The 18,608-nt window shown below is 51.5% G+C and overlaps 1 protein-coding gene across 10 annotated transcripts; it reads right to left on the bottom strand.

Moving 5' to 3' along the window:
- Window positions 1-1,735: 1,735 nt before the first annotated feature.
- Window positions 1,736-17,795, bottom strand: BRPF1 (bromodomain and PHD finger containing 1). 10 transcript variants are annotated; one of them, XM_002758607.4, is made up of 14 exons: window positions 17,402-17,795; window positions 14,831-15,439; window positions 9,606-10,565; window positions 8,596-8,758; window positions 8,083-8,214; window positions 7,537-7,683; window positions 6,452-6,761; window positions 5,803-6,126; window positions 5,203-5,487; window positions 4,558-4,705; window positions 4,002-4,138; window positions 3,781-3,899; window positions 3,261-3,415; window positions 1,736-2,573 (listed from the first exon to the last, which is right to left on the bottom strand). In XM_002758607.4, the coding sequence occupies exons 2-14, from the start codon at window positions 15,427-15,429 to the stop codon at window positions 2,390-2,392; spliced, it is 3,663 nt and encodes a 1,220-aa protein (XP_002758653.1). In that variant the 5' UTR covers window positions 15,430-15,439; window positions 17,402-17,795; the 3' UTR covers window positions 1,736-2,389. The 10 variants fall into 10 exon arrangements, with proteins under 10 accessions (XP_002758653.1, XP_008980367.1, XP_002758654.1 ...); XM_008982119.5 differs by having other exon boundaries at window positions 5,803-6,123; XM_002758608.5 differs by having other exon boundaries at window positions 7,555-7,683.
- Between the last annotated feature and the right edge of the window lie 813 nt (window positions 17,796-18,608).

Here is an 18,608-nt window from a genome sequence, read left to right as displayed (position 1 = left end):
CGCTAACGAGTTCCATCCCGGCGCCTCGCGGTTCCTCAGGGCTGTCCGTCCTCAGAGCCACGTCCTTCCCTAGCCCATCCTCAGAAAGCCGTTCTCCCCCGAGCCTCTCCAGTTTCTGGCATTCGGTCTCCTCGGGCCGCCTCCCTCAAATCCTGTCTTCACAAAGAACCGGAGCGAACACAACTCCGGCCCCACAGCCCTCGGGAAGTATCTCCGGAGTATTCTTCAGTGCCCGCCGGCAAAGCTCGCCCCCTTCAAGCCCTTTAGGCGTCCTCTGAGACCTAAGGACTTCAGAGGCGTCCCTCGGATTGTCCCGCCTGCCGCCACAGCTGCTGCTTCCCTTCCTGGGCATTCTTTCCATACTCCCATCTGCTCATGCCCTCCTGGGAATGGGGCCTGTGACGAGAGGGTTTGTCTGGGCTTGGACCCAGAAGCCCATCAGGTTGAGTCCAAGTCCCAGTGTGTGGCCCTGAGGTAGCCGCCTGGAACAGGAGGATGGATTGTTTAATTTAGTCTTTCCTTCTGGAGGAAGACGTGAAAAAGGAGCTAGGAGACGCGAACTTTAATCTGGGCCATTCTCACTTTCCAGCATAGGGATCTGGGGTTGCTGTATCTGAACTATCAGACTGTTAATTTTTTTTTTTTGAGATGGAGTCTTGCTCTGTCGCCAGGCTGAAGTGCAATGGTAGCATCTCGGCTCACTGCAGCCTACACCTCCTGGGTTCAAGCAATTCTGCCTGTTTCCCGAGTAGCTGGGATTACAGGTGCGTGCTACTATGCCAGCTAGTTTTTGTAGTTTTAGTAGTGAGAGGGTTTCACCATGTTGGCCAAGATGGTCTTGATCCTGACCTCGTGATCTGCCCACCTCGGCCTCCTGAAATGCTGGGATTACAGGCATGAGCCACTGTGCCCGACTCAGACTGTAAGTTCTTGAAGTGCAACATCTGCAGCGGACTGACCCTAGTGTCCCAGGCAGAGACCTAGCAGCGTGCACCGTGAGCATGGAATCAACATCAGACCAATGTCATCATTATCTCAGTGCCGTCCTCAGTGGCTGCAAGGCCTGGGCCGCTCCCTCTTCCTGTGACTGTTCCTATCTGTAGGCATGCCACCCACAGGCACCTAGCACTTGGAAGGCATTCCTTCAATAAATGTTGGTGGAGTTGGGAAAGAAAGTGCCAAGGTTGGGGGTGAGCAAAAAGCAACTCTCTCCATCTCTGCTCTGTCTCCGATTAAGCAGTGGGGAAGGTCTCAGCTGTAGTGATGCTGAAGCATTTGGGCCATGCCACTGGCAAAGGACTTGAGGCCTCTGAGGCCCAAGAAGGAAATCGACAGTTGACTCTTTCGCTGGCAGTTCAACATACTGGTTCAAGAGCCAGCTTTACAAACAGAACTGGATTCCAATTCTAGCTCTCTAACTTCCTAGTTGTAGGAACTTAGGCAAGGTAATTTTTTGAAACCTCAGCATCTTTGTGGAGATAACCAGCTTATCATTAAACTACCGTATAGTTATTACAAGGATTACATAAAGCTTAGTGTCCAAAGGTACTTAGCACAGGGCTTGCTACTCACTCCATGCATGGGCAGTGGGAGCTCTCTTTGCTGTGTCTTATAAATGTAGCATGCACAGCAGTCAGCAACCACTTGGGCCAATTATGTGTCATCCCTGGGGCACAGAGCCTCCCTTTGTATCCCTTTGCCCTGGTAGGAGGCAAAAACAAAGAACTCTAGACAGTTTATTTTCTAAGAATCAATATATTTTCTTCCTTTGAAATAAATACAAACCAGTTTGAAAGGTGGGGGAATCTATGGGAAAGAGAAAGGAAATGGGGACAGGCCCCAGTCTTTTTTTTTTTTTTTTTTTAGTACCAAATGACTCTGGCGCGACCCGGAAACGCAGTTACAAATGAGAATAATTTAAATTCTCCGATTAATTACAATATTTACAACAGCAGGGGAGGGAGTCACCTAGTGCCCCTCTTCCAGGCTGGACAGATGCCCGCTCACCTCACCACCGGTAGGGGCCTCAGGCCTCTAGGCAGTATGGATTCTCCTGGCATGAGCAGGTGAAGGTGGTGGGAAGGCCTGTTTTATGCAGCATCCAAACTTTGGCCCACCACCCGCCCTCCAATGCCATAAGGTCTCTGGAGCTTTTTCTGACCTGTGGGCCCTCCGCCTCTTCTTGCGCTGAACTGCCATTGGCCCTTGGAGTGTTCTGTACAGTCCAGCTGCACTTAGGGCAGGAGGGACCTCCCCCACCCAGCTTCCCCTGAGACTGGCCCCAAGACCAGAAATGAGTCAGTGCAGAGGCCGGTGCCACTCCAGGACAGTGAGCAAAGGGGAGGAGAGAGGTCACAGGGCACTGTAGGTTGAACTGTGTTGGGCAGTATCAATCACTATCACTGGTATCACTGCTTTGCTCGCCTTGTACCTTGCTGCGGTGCTGCAGAGCCCTGTGGTAGGCGATCTGTACTGACTTGCGGATGTTGGACTTACGGCCCTCTAGCATCTTCTCCTTGTCTAGGTCCTGGTTCACACCCAGAGGAACCAGCTTGGTCCTGGGCAGCCACTGCCTACAGGACAAGGTGAAGATCAAATAAATCATCTCAGGGAGAACAAGCACCAGCCTTCCTCCTCTATTCACTCAAACACACCACCCAAGCACCCACTCTGGCCAGACTCTGATGGTCCCTGCCCTCAAAGGACTGTTCATGATCTAGTGATGAAAGAGCCCAGTTAACAGTTATACTGCATGGTGGCGGCGGGAGGGTAATCACAGGGTATTTATGGCTACAAAAAGGAGGTGCCCTGACCTCCCAGAAATAGCTACTCTGTGCCATAGGCTCCAGGCAGACTTTACTGACATTGAATACTCTCTGCAGACAATTAACAGAAAGACCACATGTGTAAATGTGACAGAACAGGGATTCAGAGCCTGAATGTTTATGCCTGCTTCATCCTCATTCACCGTGGATGCAGAAGTGGGAAAACTAAGTCTAGAAGCCATCTGAGTCTGGGTGGGAGCCACCTCTATATTTGTCATAGTCTCTGATGATCCTTTGGTTTCTAGCTACAGCTGTTTGTCCGCTACTGCCCACTCAGCCTCTCAGACTGATGGCCAATACAATCCTTTGCTCAAAAACCTGTTTTAAGTCTCTCCCTGGCTGATTGTTTTTTCATGATAGCCCAGTCTGCCTGTTGCTGGAGTTTCTTGGCAGTCTGCCCCCATACCACACAGGGCTACATCTGTGGCTACTTACCAGGTTCGTTTGTTGTCAAAGAAGAGGACGAGGTAGAGATGCTCTCGGGCTTCCTGGGTCATCTGCTCCCCAAGTTTCAGCACCTCCAGTGGGGGCACAGGGATGGGAACCCCATGGTGAAACATACCTTCTCGGGGCATCTTTGGATCAATGATCTGAGGGTTTAGTAAGAGCCTAGTTTGGTTCAGTCCACTTCCTCCCAAGGCTTGCCCTCCCCAAGAACTTGAAAACTACTGAAGTGAGGACAGAAAGGTTATCATGAAACTAGAACTACAGTGCTGACTCTTGGATTCTTTCTGCGTTAAATTATTTCAGAGCCCAAGGACCAAAGAGAAGGAAAAGGGAGAGAGGGAGAAACTGGGTGGGAGCTTGTAAGTGGTACTCAAACTGTATCTGCCCACCAGTCTACCTTGCCAAGAAACTGTGCCCCACAGCTCAGCAGGGAGTAGGAGAAGTCTGCTATGAATCTGTGTTCTGGGACTGGAAAGCAAGGGGCATGGTAAGAGAAGTGGAAGCGTACCAGAGCTGGGTATGATGGATACCCTCGGCATTTGGCCCACACGAGGTCCAGAGCATCCAGTGGGGAGTCCTCATCCTCTGACAGCCAACCAGCTCCCCGGCCCAGACTCTTCCTTACCACTTCGCAGGAATGGGAGAGAGGGGGTGGATCAGCAGCTGGGGGGCTGGCGAGGCCCTGACACTGGGTCCCCAGCATCCCTGGCCTTGGGCAAGGGAACTTACTGCTGTGGCCCACGCCGCGGCCAGTGCCCACGGAGTAGGCCTCATTCTCAGTGCCTGAGGTATCCTCACTGCTGTCCTCTGGGAAAGTTCCCCGAGAGAAGGAAGGTTTGCCCCGGCCTTGTTTTGAGGGCGTTGTGCTGTGGACAAAACAATGGGGGCTCAGCTCAAAGGAGGGGAAGAATGGGAACAACATTGTATGGGCCCTCTGCTCTTTTAAACTCCCGAGGTCTGAGACTTTTGGAAAGCAGAGGCTATATGAGAATTTCAAATTCAAAGACCCCCAGGGGCTAGGGTGGTGACCTGACTGAGGTGGGTTAGACTGAGCAGTGGCAGATAGGAGTGCATACTCTAATCGTCACCTTAACCCAGGATGGTTCTCTCTGTTCCATTAATGGTAACACTGATTTATTTATTTGGCAGAGAACCTTGAGTTTGAGCCATCTTAATCTAGACTGAGATGGCAGCCACCCCACTTCCAACTTCTAGGGAAACCTAGAAAGGCCCGAGAGCCCTGGAAGGAAATCCCGAGTCTGGCCTTGATCTGGAGGGCTGGTACCTGGTCCGGTCTGAGGCGGCACTGCTACTGCTACTGCTGCTGGACTCAGAGTCTGAGCTGCTCCGGGGAAGGCTGCAGTCATTACGGTACACCAAGAAACTCTTCTTCACTGGCTGGTTTCCACCGCTGAAGCCATTGGCTGGTAAGTCTTGGTTAAAGGGAGGGGGAGGAGGGAAGGAACCGGTCAGGAAGATGTAGATCAGAGATGACATGCAGGGTAAAGAGGGACTTGGAGCTTGGGTTCCCCTTCTGTGCTGGAAAATTCCTCCAACCTTGGCCAGCAGAGCTAGCTCTGGGCAGTGTCTACCACAGTTGACCACAGCCCTGCCCCACCCCTTGCTTCCCTTGGCAGTTACTGGCTTTAGGAGACAAATGGCTTAAAGGGCAGGAGATCCCCAAGGAAGGTGAGAAAAGAAAAGGTAAAGTGATACAATGGAGCAGGGGGCCCTGGGTGGGACTCTAGCTGGGTCAGTGTCTCTGGGCCTCAGTTTTCCCAACTATAAAATGAGTGGGTGGAGTTAAAGGATTCCTAAGTGCCCTTCTAGCTCTCTCTTTTTTGGGCAAATAAAGGGGTAATGGGAGAATGCTGGGAAGAATGGCAGCTTTGCTCACTCTCTTGGGGGGATGGGTGATGGTGAGGCTCACCCATTGGGGGGTCTTCTGTGGACTTATCACTGTCGCTGTCTGAGCTCGAACTGGGCCGGGGGCTCCTACCCCGCTTGCGCTGACGCAGGGACCCCATGATGGGGAGCTGGGGGGGCCCCACAGGACTGCCTCCGTGGCTGGGGGTCATCTGGCTCTCCCGGTTTTTGGGGGGCCGGCCCGGCCTCTTGGGCGGTCCAGCTGTCTTCGGGTTCTTTTTGGAGAACAGAACTGAGGTTCTCCTGCCCACCTCATGTGCGGGGGTTGAGGACATGTTGGGACCCAGGCCTGGAGCAGAGAAAGAAAGAAGGAGAGTTGGTGAGGGCCTGATTGAGAATAGATATCCAGGGTCATGCCCTGGGTATAGGACCATTTCTCCAGCTAAAGTTGGGGAGATCATTTTAGGGGCTTGGAATTTGGAACATTAACTCTTATACAAATAGCCAGAGAGGCAGCTAAGAGGCCCCTGATTGGGGAATGAGGGAGAAAGTACAGCTAGCTGTGTAGGAGGGACCTCTGCCTGGGGAATGGCAGGAGTTGAGTGTGTGCTGCAGAGCCAAAGTCTGACTTGCTTTGGGGTCCACCTTGCTATGGGGTTCAGACCTTTGCTTGTCTCCTGGCTGCTGCTCTCCTCTGCGGCACTGTCTGTCTGTCCATCCTTGTCACAGGCTGCCGGGTGGGGTGTCAGACTACCCCGGCCTGAGGGACCATGCCGCTCAGGCCCATCACGTCCAGTCTCTCGCTGGTGGGCAAGCTTCCGCCGCAGTGCTGTCATCTCTTTCTTGATCATCTTCGCACGCCGTGAGCGGCCTACACTCTGCTTGCTGGCATTCACTTCATCCAGCCGCTCTAGGAGCAGCTTCAGCTGCTCTTCCACTGGCAGGTGCTTCTGGTTCTCCAGCAAGACCAGCCGCTCTTCCTCAGCTGCTAGGGATAGGGTTGGAGGGGAAAAGGTCAGACTCAGGGCAGCCCTCAGGGCCCCTTGAACCTGGGCAGGCAGCAAGAAACCCACTCATCCCCCCTTGGCTTCTCACCAGGAACAGCTGTAAAATAGCAGCACCAAGATGTGGAATGGCGGGCACTGCTATCCATTCACCCATTCTGGCTTCTTGGGGAGCATTCCTGGGGATAGCTTGCCACTGCTCAGCCTAGTTCCTTTCTGCCTACACTGCCTGCTCCCAGGAGGGGACTTTTGGAAAGCTGTCCATCCCTGGCATTGGCCTCTTATATGTGTGTGTGACATATCACCCACCATCTTCATTGTGGTGTGTGGCCTCATCTCCAGCCAGGCTGTGGGGGATATGCATGCCCGTCTCAAAGTCAATGCCCATTTTTTCTGCCTGGCGCCGGGCCTGGCGGAGCACAGCACCACCCTGCTCACGAAGCCGTACTGCTGCCCGGTAGAAGATGGTGTCCTTGGCGTTATACTTGAGGCAGTTGCTGACGATGAGGTTGAAGTCCTCCTCAAAATCATCAAAATTCAGGTAGCGGTAAGCCTCCAAGTTCTGCTTCATGGTGAAAAAGTCCATGGGCTTTTTGATGTGGTCTAGGTAGTCAGGTACCTGGGAGGGCAGGGCAGGTTTGTCTTAAGTGGAGATATCCTCCTCATAGCCCCGAACCCTGCTCCTAACAAGCCCCCCTGAAATGTATCCAGCAACCTCCTCCCACCACAGTTAGAGGCAGGCATATAGCACAGGGAAAGGAAAGCTGGTTTCTGGTCCTGACTTTACCAGTCACAAGCTGTGTGACTTTGGCAAGTCTCTTCACCTCTCTGGGCCTACTTTTCCTTTCCTGGAAAATGTTGATGAAAGTAGAGCTAAATATATTTTCTAGACTACATGAGGCTTTACTAAGAAAATGGCTTGGGGACTTCTCTGAAAATAAACACCACCTTGCATTCCTATAGTTCTTTTTACTTCACAGTAACTTATAAGGAGGCTGCTGCCTCAGGCCTCTCATTTTATACCTTTTAGAGAGAAGAGTCTGCCAGTCAGGACCTAGGGCTTCAGAGCTGGTTCTTTAGGTGCTGAGCCTTCTAAAGTCTCCGTTCTAGGGTTCAGCACCCCGAAAGTGTCTTCCTGCCCTGGGATTATTCATTTGGCAGACTCAGTCCCTGCCTCTGGGGAAGGAGTGCAGACTGCCTCCCATTCTGGGCCCTTGGGGTGTGACAGGGACAAGACAGAGTCCAGGTGATACATGTGGCTCCAGTTCATCCTGCCCCAGAGCCACCAGCCCCTCTCTTCAAGGTCCCCATCTAGTCCCTGGCCCAGACCTGCAGCAGGGGTCCAACTGGGAGAGAAACAGAAAGAAGATGGAGTGAGGGGAAGGGATTCTTACTTCGTCCAATTCGGTTACCTCAGACAGAGGGACCGGCTCGCTGAAGATGTTGCCTGTGTCCTTCTCTTGGAGCTGCTCCAAGGTTTTGCGAAGGAGAATGAGGAAAGGGGTCAGTTGCATCTCCATGGCGATCTGCTGAACCTTGATCTAACACACAAAAAGGCCTGATCAGCCAGGCCTCGGCCAGTCCAGTGGCAGAGAGGTCTCAGGAGATAATCCCAGCTGGCCTGGGAACCCAGCTTCACAGCTGGGTGTACTCATACAGGTATACCTTCTACGAGGCTCCACCCAGGGAAACTTGTACCAACGATTCTGGTCTCCCCCTTTCTTGAACTACTAGCACCAGCTACCTATGTCACATAACCAAGGATTCTGTTCATACTCTCCTGTGACGTTCTGCTTCCAGTAGATCTAAAATCACACTGAGGACCAGGAGACCTGACTCCAGTGGCAGCTCTGCCACTATCTGGCTGGGGGACACATACTTTTCCTTCTCCTGGGTCTGTTTTCTCTTTTATAAAATAGGACTGGCCCAGGAGCACTCACCGTCTCCCTTTTGAGTTTTTCCCGCTTGCGGATCAATTCCACCAGCAGCCGAGCTCGCTCTAAGTCATGCCGGAGCCGCTGCCAGGACTTGAGCTGTTCTTTAAGGGCCCAGTTCTTATCCTCAGAATCTCTCTGTAGAGGCAAAAGGAAGATCAGGAGATGATCAGAGAGCCAGAGGAAAGGTCAGCAGGGAGAAGAGAGCCCAGGAAGCTAAGTTGACCTGGGCAGGTCAAGCCAAAAGAGGGAGCACAGTAATTTATTGGTAGTGCCTCTATCTGTGTGTCCCCAAGACCTGGCAGAGTAAATGTTTGGTATGTGTTTGCTGAATGAATACATAAACACATAGGAACAACATCTTTTCATTGAGGATTCCATGCTGAACCTGATTTAAGGGCTAGCTTAGAGGAGGAAAGAGCCTAAGCCCTCTGACACTGGAAGCTACAGTTGCAAATCTTGGTTTTAGTCTCCCCCAGGCCCTAGCTCCCAGAGCCCACAGGGAACTGGACACAGTACCCCAACTTGATCACAGTTCCTTTGAGATTGCAGGTGTGTCTGTAGGCGACGAAGCAATGGGACCCCATTCCGTGATTGCCGCTTCAGTGTCCAGTAGCTGTGCAGCCTCTGCATGAACTGGCTCTTCCTTTGGATGGTCAGGCGGTTGGTGATTTTACTAAGCCTGGGAGGAAGGAAACAAAGAGTAAAACCTGTTGGGCCCTGATTCTCTTAAGCAGACCAAGTGAGAGTTCCTAAATGGGGATGAAGTATCTCTTGTCTAAAAGGCCTGGGACTCTGGGCTTACAGCAAGGAAGAGAGAGTGGTGCCATCAATGGTACCACAGCAGACAGGAAACCAAGCTCCTGGCACTAAACCAGATCCTTAAGCCTGTACACTAGGGGTCAGGGACTTCCTCCCCTAAGATTGCTCTAGTCACTGCAGCCCAGAGTACTATTTGACCCTGGGAGCCCCACAGAGACTGAGCCTTTGAAGGTTTAAGATTAAATACAACTGTACACAGCAGAAATGTATAGTAAATCAAATAAATGGCACGAGAGAACTAAAATAATCCTGGCCATCACAACCCAAATGAGCATCAATAACCACTTTACAACTTCTTGAGCCTCCCCTTCCCTGCTTTTCATTCTATTTGTTTCTTCATAATTAGACCATGTTTTCCATTGCTGCCGATGGCAGTTCCATCCTCTTCCATCCCAGCTTAACAAACCACATCATCAAAGTGAAGGGCAGTTCAAAACACATTAGCTATGCCAGATAAAAGCTGACATTTCTGGCTCTTAACGTGAAAGTCAGGTGACCTGCTAAAGATAACTATCTCTTTTGAAAATATTTTGTTGTTTTTGTTTTTTTAACTTCTATGCAGCTCCTGGGAAGATAGCCCAGCCCTGCTGTTTTCTACTCCTGGGAGGAAGATAGCCCAGCCCTGCCATTCCACTCAGAAGGCTGCCAGTTCCTCTCCAGGACACTCCTTTGTCCCTCACCTGCCTGTCCACCTGCTCCCCACCTACCTGTGTGGTGGGATGCAGGGCACTGACACCACAGGCGCCGCTGCCCGCTTCTCTGCCAGGATCTTTCGTGCCTTCTTCATTTTGATCCGGGACTTGGCCTTGGCCTTCTTGACTTTCTCTGAGCTCCAGCCCTTACCCTCATCCTCCTCCTCATCTTCATCTTCCTCACCCTCACTGTGGGACAGGGCAGGCAGGCGGCGTGCTGAACCTGGAGGCGTGTGGATGTCGCAGTAGGCTGTCTTGCGGACACTGAAAGAGGTGCCGTTGGCGCCCGTCTCCCGCACAGGCTCCATCTTCATGTAAAGGCCAGCCTGCTGGGCGCATGTCACATGGAAGGCTGTGTAACAGTTGGCCTTGTGGCACTGGATGCAGGCCCCTGAGCCCCGTTGTTTGCAAATGTAGCAGGTGAGCTTCCAGCGAGCTGGTGGGATGTGCTCAATGCTGTCAATAGGCTCTAGGAAGACCGTGTTGGCAAAGCAGACCTCAGGGATCCACAAGGCACACACCACGTGGGCCCAGCGCCCGTCATCTGTCTGCTTGAAGGCACCGCCCTTGTTAGGGCACAGGGCACAATCCACAGCACGAGAGGGTGACTGCAGGCAACGGCGGCACAGCCACTGGCCCTCAGGGATATAGGGGACACCATAGCACTCCTGGTGCACGGCCAAGTTGCACATGTCACAGAAGAGGATGACATTGCTGTTCTGGCACTCACCATCGTTGCAGATACAGCAAACAGCATCCTCATCCACTAGAGCATTGGGGTCGCCTTTATTATGACTCTCAAAGTAGGACTCCTTCTCCAGCCGGTCCATTAGGTACTCAAAGATCTCCTGAGGGATGGGACTTACACCTTCTGTCTTCCGACGCTCATTCATGATATCCAGCCAGATGTAGTCCTCCTCGTCCATGTCATACTCTACTTCCTCATCCAGCTCCTCTGCAGACTTCTCAATGTACCTACAACAGTACACACAGGGAACTCAGCTTCACATGGTTGAGATTTCCCGCCCTTAAAGGCAATGGCTTTGCCTTTAAGGGCGGGAAATAAAGGCTCATTTGCCACTGAGCATTTATTCTCCACCTGTGCCCTTCAGATGTGTTGCTTCATTTCATCCTCACCTTAACTCCAGATACTATATATACTATCATCATTTCTATTTTGCTGAAAAGAAAACCTAAGACTTGGGAGGTTAATCACCCAGCCCCAGCTCACCTGTGAGAAAGTAGTAAAGCTGGAATGTGAACCTAGGCCTGCCACTACAAAGCTCATATCCTAGCTGCTTTATGTGACACCATCTTTGGGTTGCAGAGGCACAGCCAGCCTCCTCTAAAGGGAGGACGGTAGGGCAGCTAGGACCCCTTGGAGTGGTTCAGATGATGGTACGAAGAATCAGGGGAAGAAGGAAGGTCCTTGGATGTCACTGCCAAATTACATATAAGTAACTTTAACACTGGTGGGCAGGGCCTTGACTAGAATGCCATGGGTCTTCTCTTAGCTCAGGGCTCCCTCAAACTCAGGGTGTTTGTTCACTGGACAGCCTTGGGAGATAACAATCATAATAGCTAAGTTTTACCAAGCATTTACTATGAGCCAGGCATTGTGCTAAACTATTACGTTTATTCTTTCCACAGCCATAGAGTTAGTGTTCTTATTGTCCTCATTTTGTAGATGAGGAAACTTAAGCTTTGAGAAGTTAATCAAAACATAGATAGGTCACAACAATGGAGTAGCAGAGACAGAGGCATCAACCTCCAGCCCCAGTGCTCTTACTGTCCACCCTGTATCACTGTGCCAACAGGCCTGGAACTGAGGGCTACTCTACGTGCTTGTCACACAGAGAAGGTGCTCCTTGCCCTGCCATGCTATAGGTGGCCTGGACTCTGGCACTGTAAACTATAGGGTACAAAGGAAAAAATGGGGCTTTGGCTTCTAAGCAAACCAGATTTAAATCCTGCCTCTGCCATTTTGTGACTTTTTGGACATTACTGCTGTTATAAACCTCAGTTTTATTGATGACAGAACAAGGATAATACTACCTACTCAGAAAGATACTGTCAGGATTATATGGAATTATAAAAATGAATAAGCTACAAACTCCTTGCCTTTACATTTATTTATATAGTGCCTTGCCCAGGAGCCTCCTTCTCAGGCTCCAGCAGCCCCCCAGCACCCCATCAGGCCCAGGGAAGGAAGTATGAGCACCTTGGTATAAAACACCACCTAACCACTAAGTCATATGACCACATACAGACATGTGTGCAAATATGTAAACTTATCTTTTTATTAATAAGTTGTTTTAAAAAATGAATGAGCTAAGTCAAGTGGCATGTAACAGGCCCTAAAAAACATTAGCTCCTGTTTCTCCTCCCATGGAGGAAATGGGACTTTGGTTGCTACAGTGGGCCAGGCACACACAGGCTCTGGAGCCACACTGCCCGGGTCCTGTCTAACAGAGGGCAAGTGAGCAAATCTCCCTGGGACTTGTTTCTTCATCTATAAAGTGGTGATGCTAATCTGAACCTATTTCACGAAGGTATTGTGAGCATTAAATGAGTTAATGCAGGTAAAGTGCTTAGGATAGGGCCTGATGTGCAGCAAGCACTCAATAAATGTTAACTTCCTAGTTTTTGTATGGCCCTTACCCACCTTCCTAGCATTATAGCTGTTTATGTGTCTAACTCCTCCACTATAGGACAGAAGTAGGGGGTTGTGTCTGATTCACCATATAGACACAGGCACTCAATACTGTTCATTTGAAAGGCATTTTGAGGATGGAAGGGAGGAGAGAGACTGAAACATTGTAGGAAGCAGTTTCTTCCTTTTTAGCCTTTAACCTCTTCTCCAAGGTGACTGCAACATCCCTATCTTTGAAAAAGGGTATGACTCATGGATGGTGTGAACCATCTGGCTTCTTCCAGGCCTTGGCACCAGCTCTGCTGAGCACCAATTCTCACCCTTTTCTCTGCCATGACACACGTGACATTATGTGATGGTGCATAACACACTCCCACAGGCACCCAGATTACAGGCTGCAGTACAGATAAGGTAGGCTGCATGTCATGTATAATTCCTGGCACACCAGCTGACATGCCACCCTCTCTCGCCCCCTCAAGGAAGCATATCAGAATGCAAGCAAGAGAAAGTGATGTTATTAGAGAGATGACCTCAAATCTTCTCAATTTATATAAAAAGTAAATCATTTCCAAAACTTGGGCAGTTTTATCAACAGTGGTAACAAATCCCATGCAATATACTTCTCCCAGCTGTTTGCAGTATACCTGCTGAGAACTGCTCCCCTAAAAAATGGATCTGATCCCCAGAAAGAGTGAATCTAAGTGGAGGGAGGAAGAAAAGGAGCTGAATGAGCTGGGCTGGGATGCCTGTCAGAGCAGAGAGTGCTCAAGGGCCACTGGGAGGCAGGGGAAGCCCAAAGAGGGGTTTCTGTGTTAGGAGTGGGGCAGAGGTGGGTATGGCAGTCAGTATGAAAAGAGAAAATTGAAAAGACAGAAGGAACTGGAGTAGGACTGAAAAGATTAAAGAATGGGAGAAGAGGGAGATGGGTTTAAACTCAAACAGTGGAGAGATGAAAGTGCTACATGCCATATTGCTTGTGTTCCCAGATTTGCTTTTAAAGAACTGAGGTTTAGGTGGCTCACGCCTGTTATCCCAGCACTGTGGGAGGCTGTGGGCAGATCAGGAGGTCAGGAAATAGAGACCATCTTCGCCAACATGGTGAAACCCCCGTGTCTACTAAAAACACAAAAAATAGCTGGGAGTGGTGGCATGTGCCTGTAATCCCAGCTACTCAGTAGGCTGAGGCATGAGATCACTTGAACCCAGGAGGCAGAGGCTACAGTGAACCCAGATCGCACCACTGCATTCCAGCCTAGCAACAGAGCGAGACTCAGTCCCAAAAATTAAATAAATAAAATAAAAATTGAGGTTTAACATTATGTGGACTGCACTTTTGGTACAAAATGTTTTTTATATAAAAGTCTTTGTGACAAATCCTCCTCAGAGATCAAGCCTTCTGATTAGCTGACAACAAAACTTAACCACTGTTGGCAAATTAACTCAACAGAATGCTTTCTTTGCTTTGGATGCCAACTTTCAGGGAGGTTTTACACTTGGTTTTTGTACCATCCTTCAGCCAGGATTTCTCCATGTAGTTTCACCACCACACTGCCCGCCCCCATCCCTCATCTTTTACCTCATGTTAAAGGAAGAATTAAATGACAAAAATAGAAGGGCCACTGGAGAAGTATAAAATATTGCTTAAATATAAAATATTGCTTCAACATGTTAAAGGCTAGATGACAATAACAGAATAAATAATGTGAGAAATACAAAGGTAGATTTACAAAGTGCTTTTAGTACCTTATGAAATCAGTGACCCTAGTCTTCTAACTTTAGGGAGGCAGAGGAATACTGTATCTGCTCTGCAGATAGGGTCCGTAAAACACTGTAAGTTGGATGCATTTTTCCAAGGTCATGCAGTTAGGAAATGGAGAAGGCCAGGAATCAGAAATAGGATGTTTTGGCACAGTGGAAATAGTTACAGTTCAGGAGTCAGAGGAACCTGGGTTTGAATCCCAGTTCAGCTGTCTATTGGCATGTGATTTTAGATAAGTATGGCTGGGCACATTGGCTGGTGCCTATAATCGCAGCACTGTGGGAGGCTGAGGGGTGGATTACTTGAGCCCAGGAATTCAAGACCAGCCTAGGCAACATGGTGAAACCCCATCTCTAAAAAAAATTTAAAAAACTAGCTGGGCATGGTGGCATGCCCCTATAGTTACAGCTTCTTAGGAGGCTGAGTAGGAGGATCATTTAGGCACAGGAGGCAGAAGCTGCAGTGAGCCAAGATCATGCCACTGCACTCCAGCCTGGGTAACAGAGCCAGACCCTGCCTCAAAAAACAAAACAAAACAAAAAAACCAGAGAGATAAATCTGGCACCCTTTCTTGACCATAGTTTCCTCATCTGTGAAATGAGAAAAATACCTGAGAGTTGTGAGAATAAAATAAAGGAGAGGCATGTGGCACTGTAGAGTAACTGCCACCATTAGTGGGGTACCATTCCTCTCACTGCCCTGGCAAAATCAGTATTCTTTCACTATTCTTTATTCCTGCCACTCTCCTATCTGTGCCTCTTACCTCTCTCTGGCTCCTGAGCCCTGCTTGACCAGTTTTCCAGAGTTGCAAGATAGAGGTGGGCTTACCGGTAATAGGAAGTTGGCCGGGGTGGGGCATCAGGGGTGTCCTGTTCCAGCTCCCGATAGACCACCTCTGGTAGCTTGGGAGTGGTGCTTGCAGAAACATTGTGGTGGTGGTGATGGTTGGAGTCCTTGCGCTTCTCCTTGTTCTTATGTTTGCCTGACTTGGGAGTAGCAGCTGGCGTCTCAGTGTTCTCCTTGTTACTGCCATTCTCGGGGGCCTCCTCAGGGGCCTCCTCATCCTCTGACACCACATCCAGGTTGTCAAAGATGCTGATGCGGTGGACACGGCCATGCAGGTCCACCTCCACCATGCGCTGGGCCTGTGCATAGCTCATCACCTCACGGCCTGGTGACTGTGAGACCTCTGAGGGGCTGGGTGACTGCTTGTTGGCTGGGCGTGACTGGCGCCCTTTCTTCTTGTGCTTGCGGAGTGGAGTCTGTTGTGGGGGTGGTGGATTGTCGTGGTCATAGTGGTACAGGTGGTACTCAATACCACTGTAACTCTTGTAGACCTTTCGACAGGTCTCCACCGGGCACTCATATGGTGGCTTAGTCGCCCGCAAGTTGTGGCAGAAAGTCTTCACATCAAAGTCTACCCCCATGCTGTCACATCTAGAATATACAGATCAGTTAGCATAAGGCTGGGGATGAGTTACTGGCCACTTGCACCAGAGACCCCAGTCTTTCTAGTCCTTCCCCTCACTTGGTGTCACCAGGTCCTAGCCAGCCTACCTCTACAGTGTCTCCAAATGCCATCTCCTCTACCATGGCCCAGATCTGGACCCTCATCACCTCTTGCCTGGTCATCCTGCCCTATGTCTCAACCCTCTAGCCCAACCTCACATCATATTGGAGAGTGATCTTTCTACCAGGCAGCAGTGATGCCAGTCTTCTCACTAAAAGCCTCCTGATGCTCCCCAGTTCCTTCAAGATAATCTTCCAAATTCTCTATGATGCCATTCAAAGAGCTCTTCTCACTGTCTGGCCCTAGTTCTCCTTTCCAGATTCTTTTTACAAGTTACAGCTGTTTTTGTCTATACAGGGGAACCTACCATTCCCTGAATGTTATAGCCTCTCTTCCCTTTCTGATTGGTGGGCTCCTATTCAGTCTTCAAAAAAATCAACTCAAATGTTACTTCTGACACAACTTCTTTGATTCTCCCATGGGGAGCTGTTTCCACAGCATTCCATTCTCACCTCTACCACAGCACCTGACATACTGAAAGTTGTCTCCCCTCTAGACTGGGAGCTGTGTAGTAAAGACACCAGAGCCTATCCACCTCTGTATCCCCAGTACCTAGCATGCACTGGACACTCAGTTTTTGGCAAATGAATGACTTGTTGAATGAACAGCTGAATAAGGGGGATCACCAGATTGAGAGCTCAGATGGGATGAAGGCCATGTAGAAGGCTGAATGGTGGCCAATGATTCAGCCGTGGACTCCTGCAGAAATCACTGGATCACAGAAAGAATTCATTTAGTTTTGAGGTCTTTATGGGGAGCCTGGCTCTGGGACTGAGTAGGAGATGTACTGAGAAGCCAAGTGAAAACTGAGGTCATTTAGTCAGTGACAGCAGCCTGCATTACATATGAGCACTTCTTTCACCCATTCACGCAACAACTGAGTGACTACCAAGTGCCAGGCCCTAAGGGTACAAACACGAACACGACAGTCTAGGCATGCTCAGCTCCATGCTGGTCTGCAGGGGCCCTCCCTTCCCCCTCCTCAACATTCTTGGGTGAGTGTAGACAGCAGATGGCACCAGGCCTCAGGAAGCCCAGCTTGGTCAGAGACTGCCCCAATTTCTCTCGGCCTAGTTGAGTTCAACAATTCAGCTAGGGGCTTGGCACCATCCCAGCCGGGCAGAGCTACCCTGAGGTCTCTGACAAAATAAACCCTGTTGGTCTCTCCACCTGTGCCTTAACCAGGCAGGTGGGCTGCTTCAGCTCCTCTGTCAACGGCTCCTGACTTTCACATCAGTAACGCTACACGTCCAACTGCGACTCTCTTCTGCTTCCTACCTGCGGCTGTGTCTTTATAAACATAAGCCAACCGAAGCACAAACAAGCTCTCCTCTTTCCAAGCTGGGTCCCGGGTGAACGGCTCCCAAAGTAGTATAGCGAACCCAGCAATGTCCCCTTGGGACCCAGCAACAGGAGCACAGGTGAGGGAGACAAGAACTTAGATCAGAAAGCCCGCGGAGAGGGCCCAAGGGGAATGGCGGCTGCATCTGCCGCTGGAGCTCAGGGGGCTGGAGGAAGCAGGGGGCGGGGGCCGAAGAGATAGGGCTGGGCCCCGGCACTGCCCGCAACCCACTCTCCGGATGTGGTGGTGTTTCCCCTTTGTCGAAATGTAACAAGTGAAACAAGGCTTCCCTCCTGCCACTGGCCCGGGCAGCCCCGAAAGAGAACACTGTTGTCCCGGGATGCCTGCTGGGAACCAATGCACTGTCAGTTCTCCCAGCTGGAGTTGCCAGAGAGGCTCCCGGGCCACGCGGCTCTGCGCGCCCCACGAACGTAGCCTATCTCTTCCCTGCCGGCCACTCCCGCCCTGGTCCCAGGCCCGCACTCACCGGCCACCTCGAGTCCGGGCTCATCGCTGGGGGCGCCCGCCGGGGCTCCGACCCCACTTGGGGAGGCCGGCGGGGAAAGTCGGGCTGGGAAGGGGGAGCCCCAACTCCAGAGACTGTAGATCTCGCTACCCCGGCCCCCTGCCGCCCCACGCTGTGGTCCCGGCTCCCGGGAATTCCTGCGCTGACCCCTGCTGCTCCCGGTCCCGCCGGCGCCCCGGGGTCTCAACTCCGTCGGCCGCCGCCCGTTTCGCCGGCCCCTTGGATGCCCAGCCTCGGGACCGGGCGCCGCTGGAACAATGGAGGCTCCCAGAGGCAGCGCGAGGACAGCGGCGGCGGAGACCGTGGCGGCAAAGGCTGTGGCAGCGGCGGCGGCAGCAGCGGCGGCGACGGCGTCTGCGCAGGGTAAACGTGGCTTCGCAGCGCTGTTGAGCTGCACTTTCGCCACGTATCCCTGCCCGTCCGCTGAGGCTCGAGAGACAGTTCTCTGGAATTCAGAAAGGACCCTAGACACCCCAAAGGGGTCCTCTAGCTCTCTCATCTTAGAGTGGAGTTTCTGGAGACTGAAGTCGCCGTACTCAGGATCTCGGGTCGTCGGGCGGTTTATGGCGAATCTGCAGCCACGGACGGTGAGCGCCGGGTTGGGCGTGAGGAGCCCGCCCTTCTCCCCTCCCCCTCTGCCTCCTCCCTCTCCGCTCCCTGCCTCCTCCCTCTACGCGCCCTGCCTCCTGCTGGCGCCGTGGCTGCGGGAGGGACCCGGCCTTGGTCTCGGAGGAAGGCGGTGAGGCGGGGCCAGAGTAACGGGCGGGGCTGGGGGCAGGGCCGGGAGCAAGAGGGAGTCAGGCTGGAGCCTAAGGGGACCAGGAGTTATGGATTAGGGCCTGGGCGGGGCTGAAGACTAGGTCGGACTGTGGGGCCGGGCTTGTGGGTGGGGGCGGAGCCACTGTACAGGGGAACCCTGCTAGAATAGCGGGGTAAAAAGTGGGGCTAAACAGAAGAGGAGTACTCGGGAGATAAAGGGCGGAGCTTTGGATGGCCTAGAAAGTGTAGCTGCACTAGGAATAAAGCACACAGCTGGAAAAAACGACGCGACGCTGAAGGGAGCGGGCGGGGCTTGGGAAGGCAGGGGCGGAGCTAGGAGGACAGGGCGGGACCGATTAGGGATAACGGGATGTGATGCAAGGAAAGAAGAAACTCGGGAAAAGTAAAG

Source organism: Callithrix jacchus, chromosome 15 (genome assembly GCF_049354715.1).
Source record: "Callithrix jacchus isolate 240 chromosome 15, calJac240_pri, whole genome shotgun sequence".
Lineage (NCBI taxonomy): Eukaryota > Metazoa > Chordata > Mammalia > Primates > Cebidae > Callithrix > Callithrix jacchus.
The sequence above is the reverse complement of the archived record's forward strand: the minus strand, read 5'-3'. Positions and strand labels throughout refer to the sequence as shown.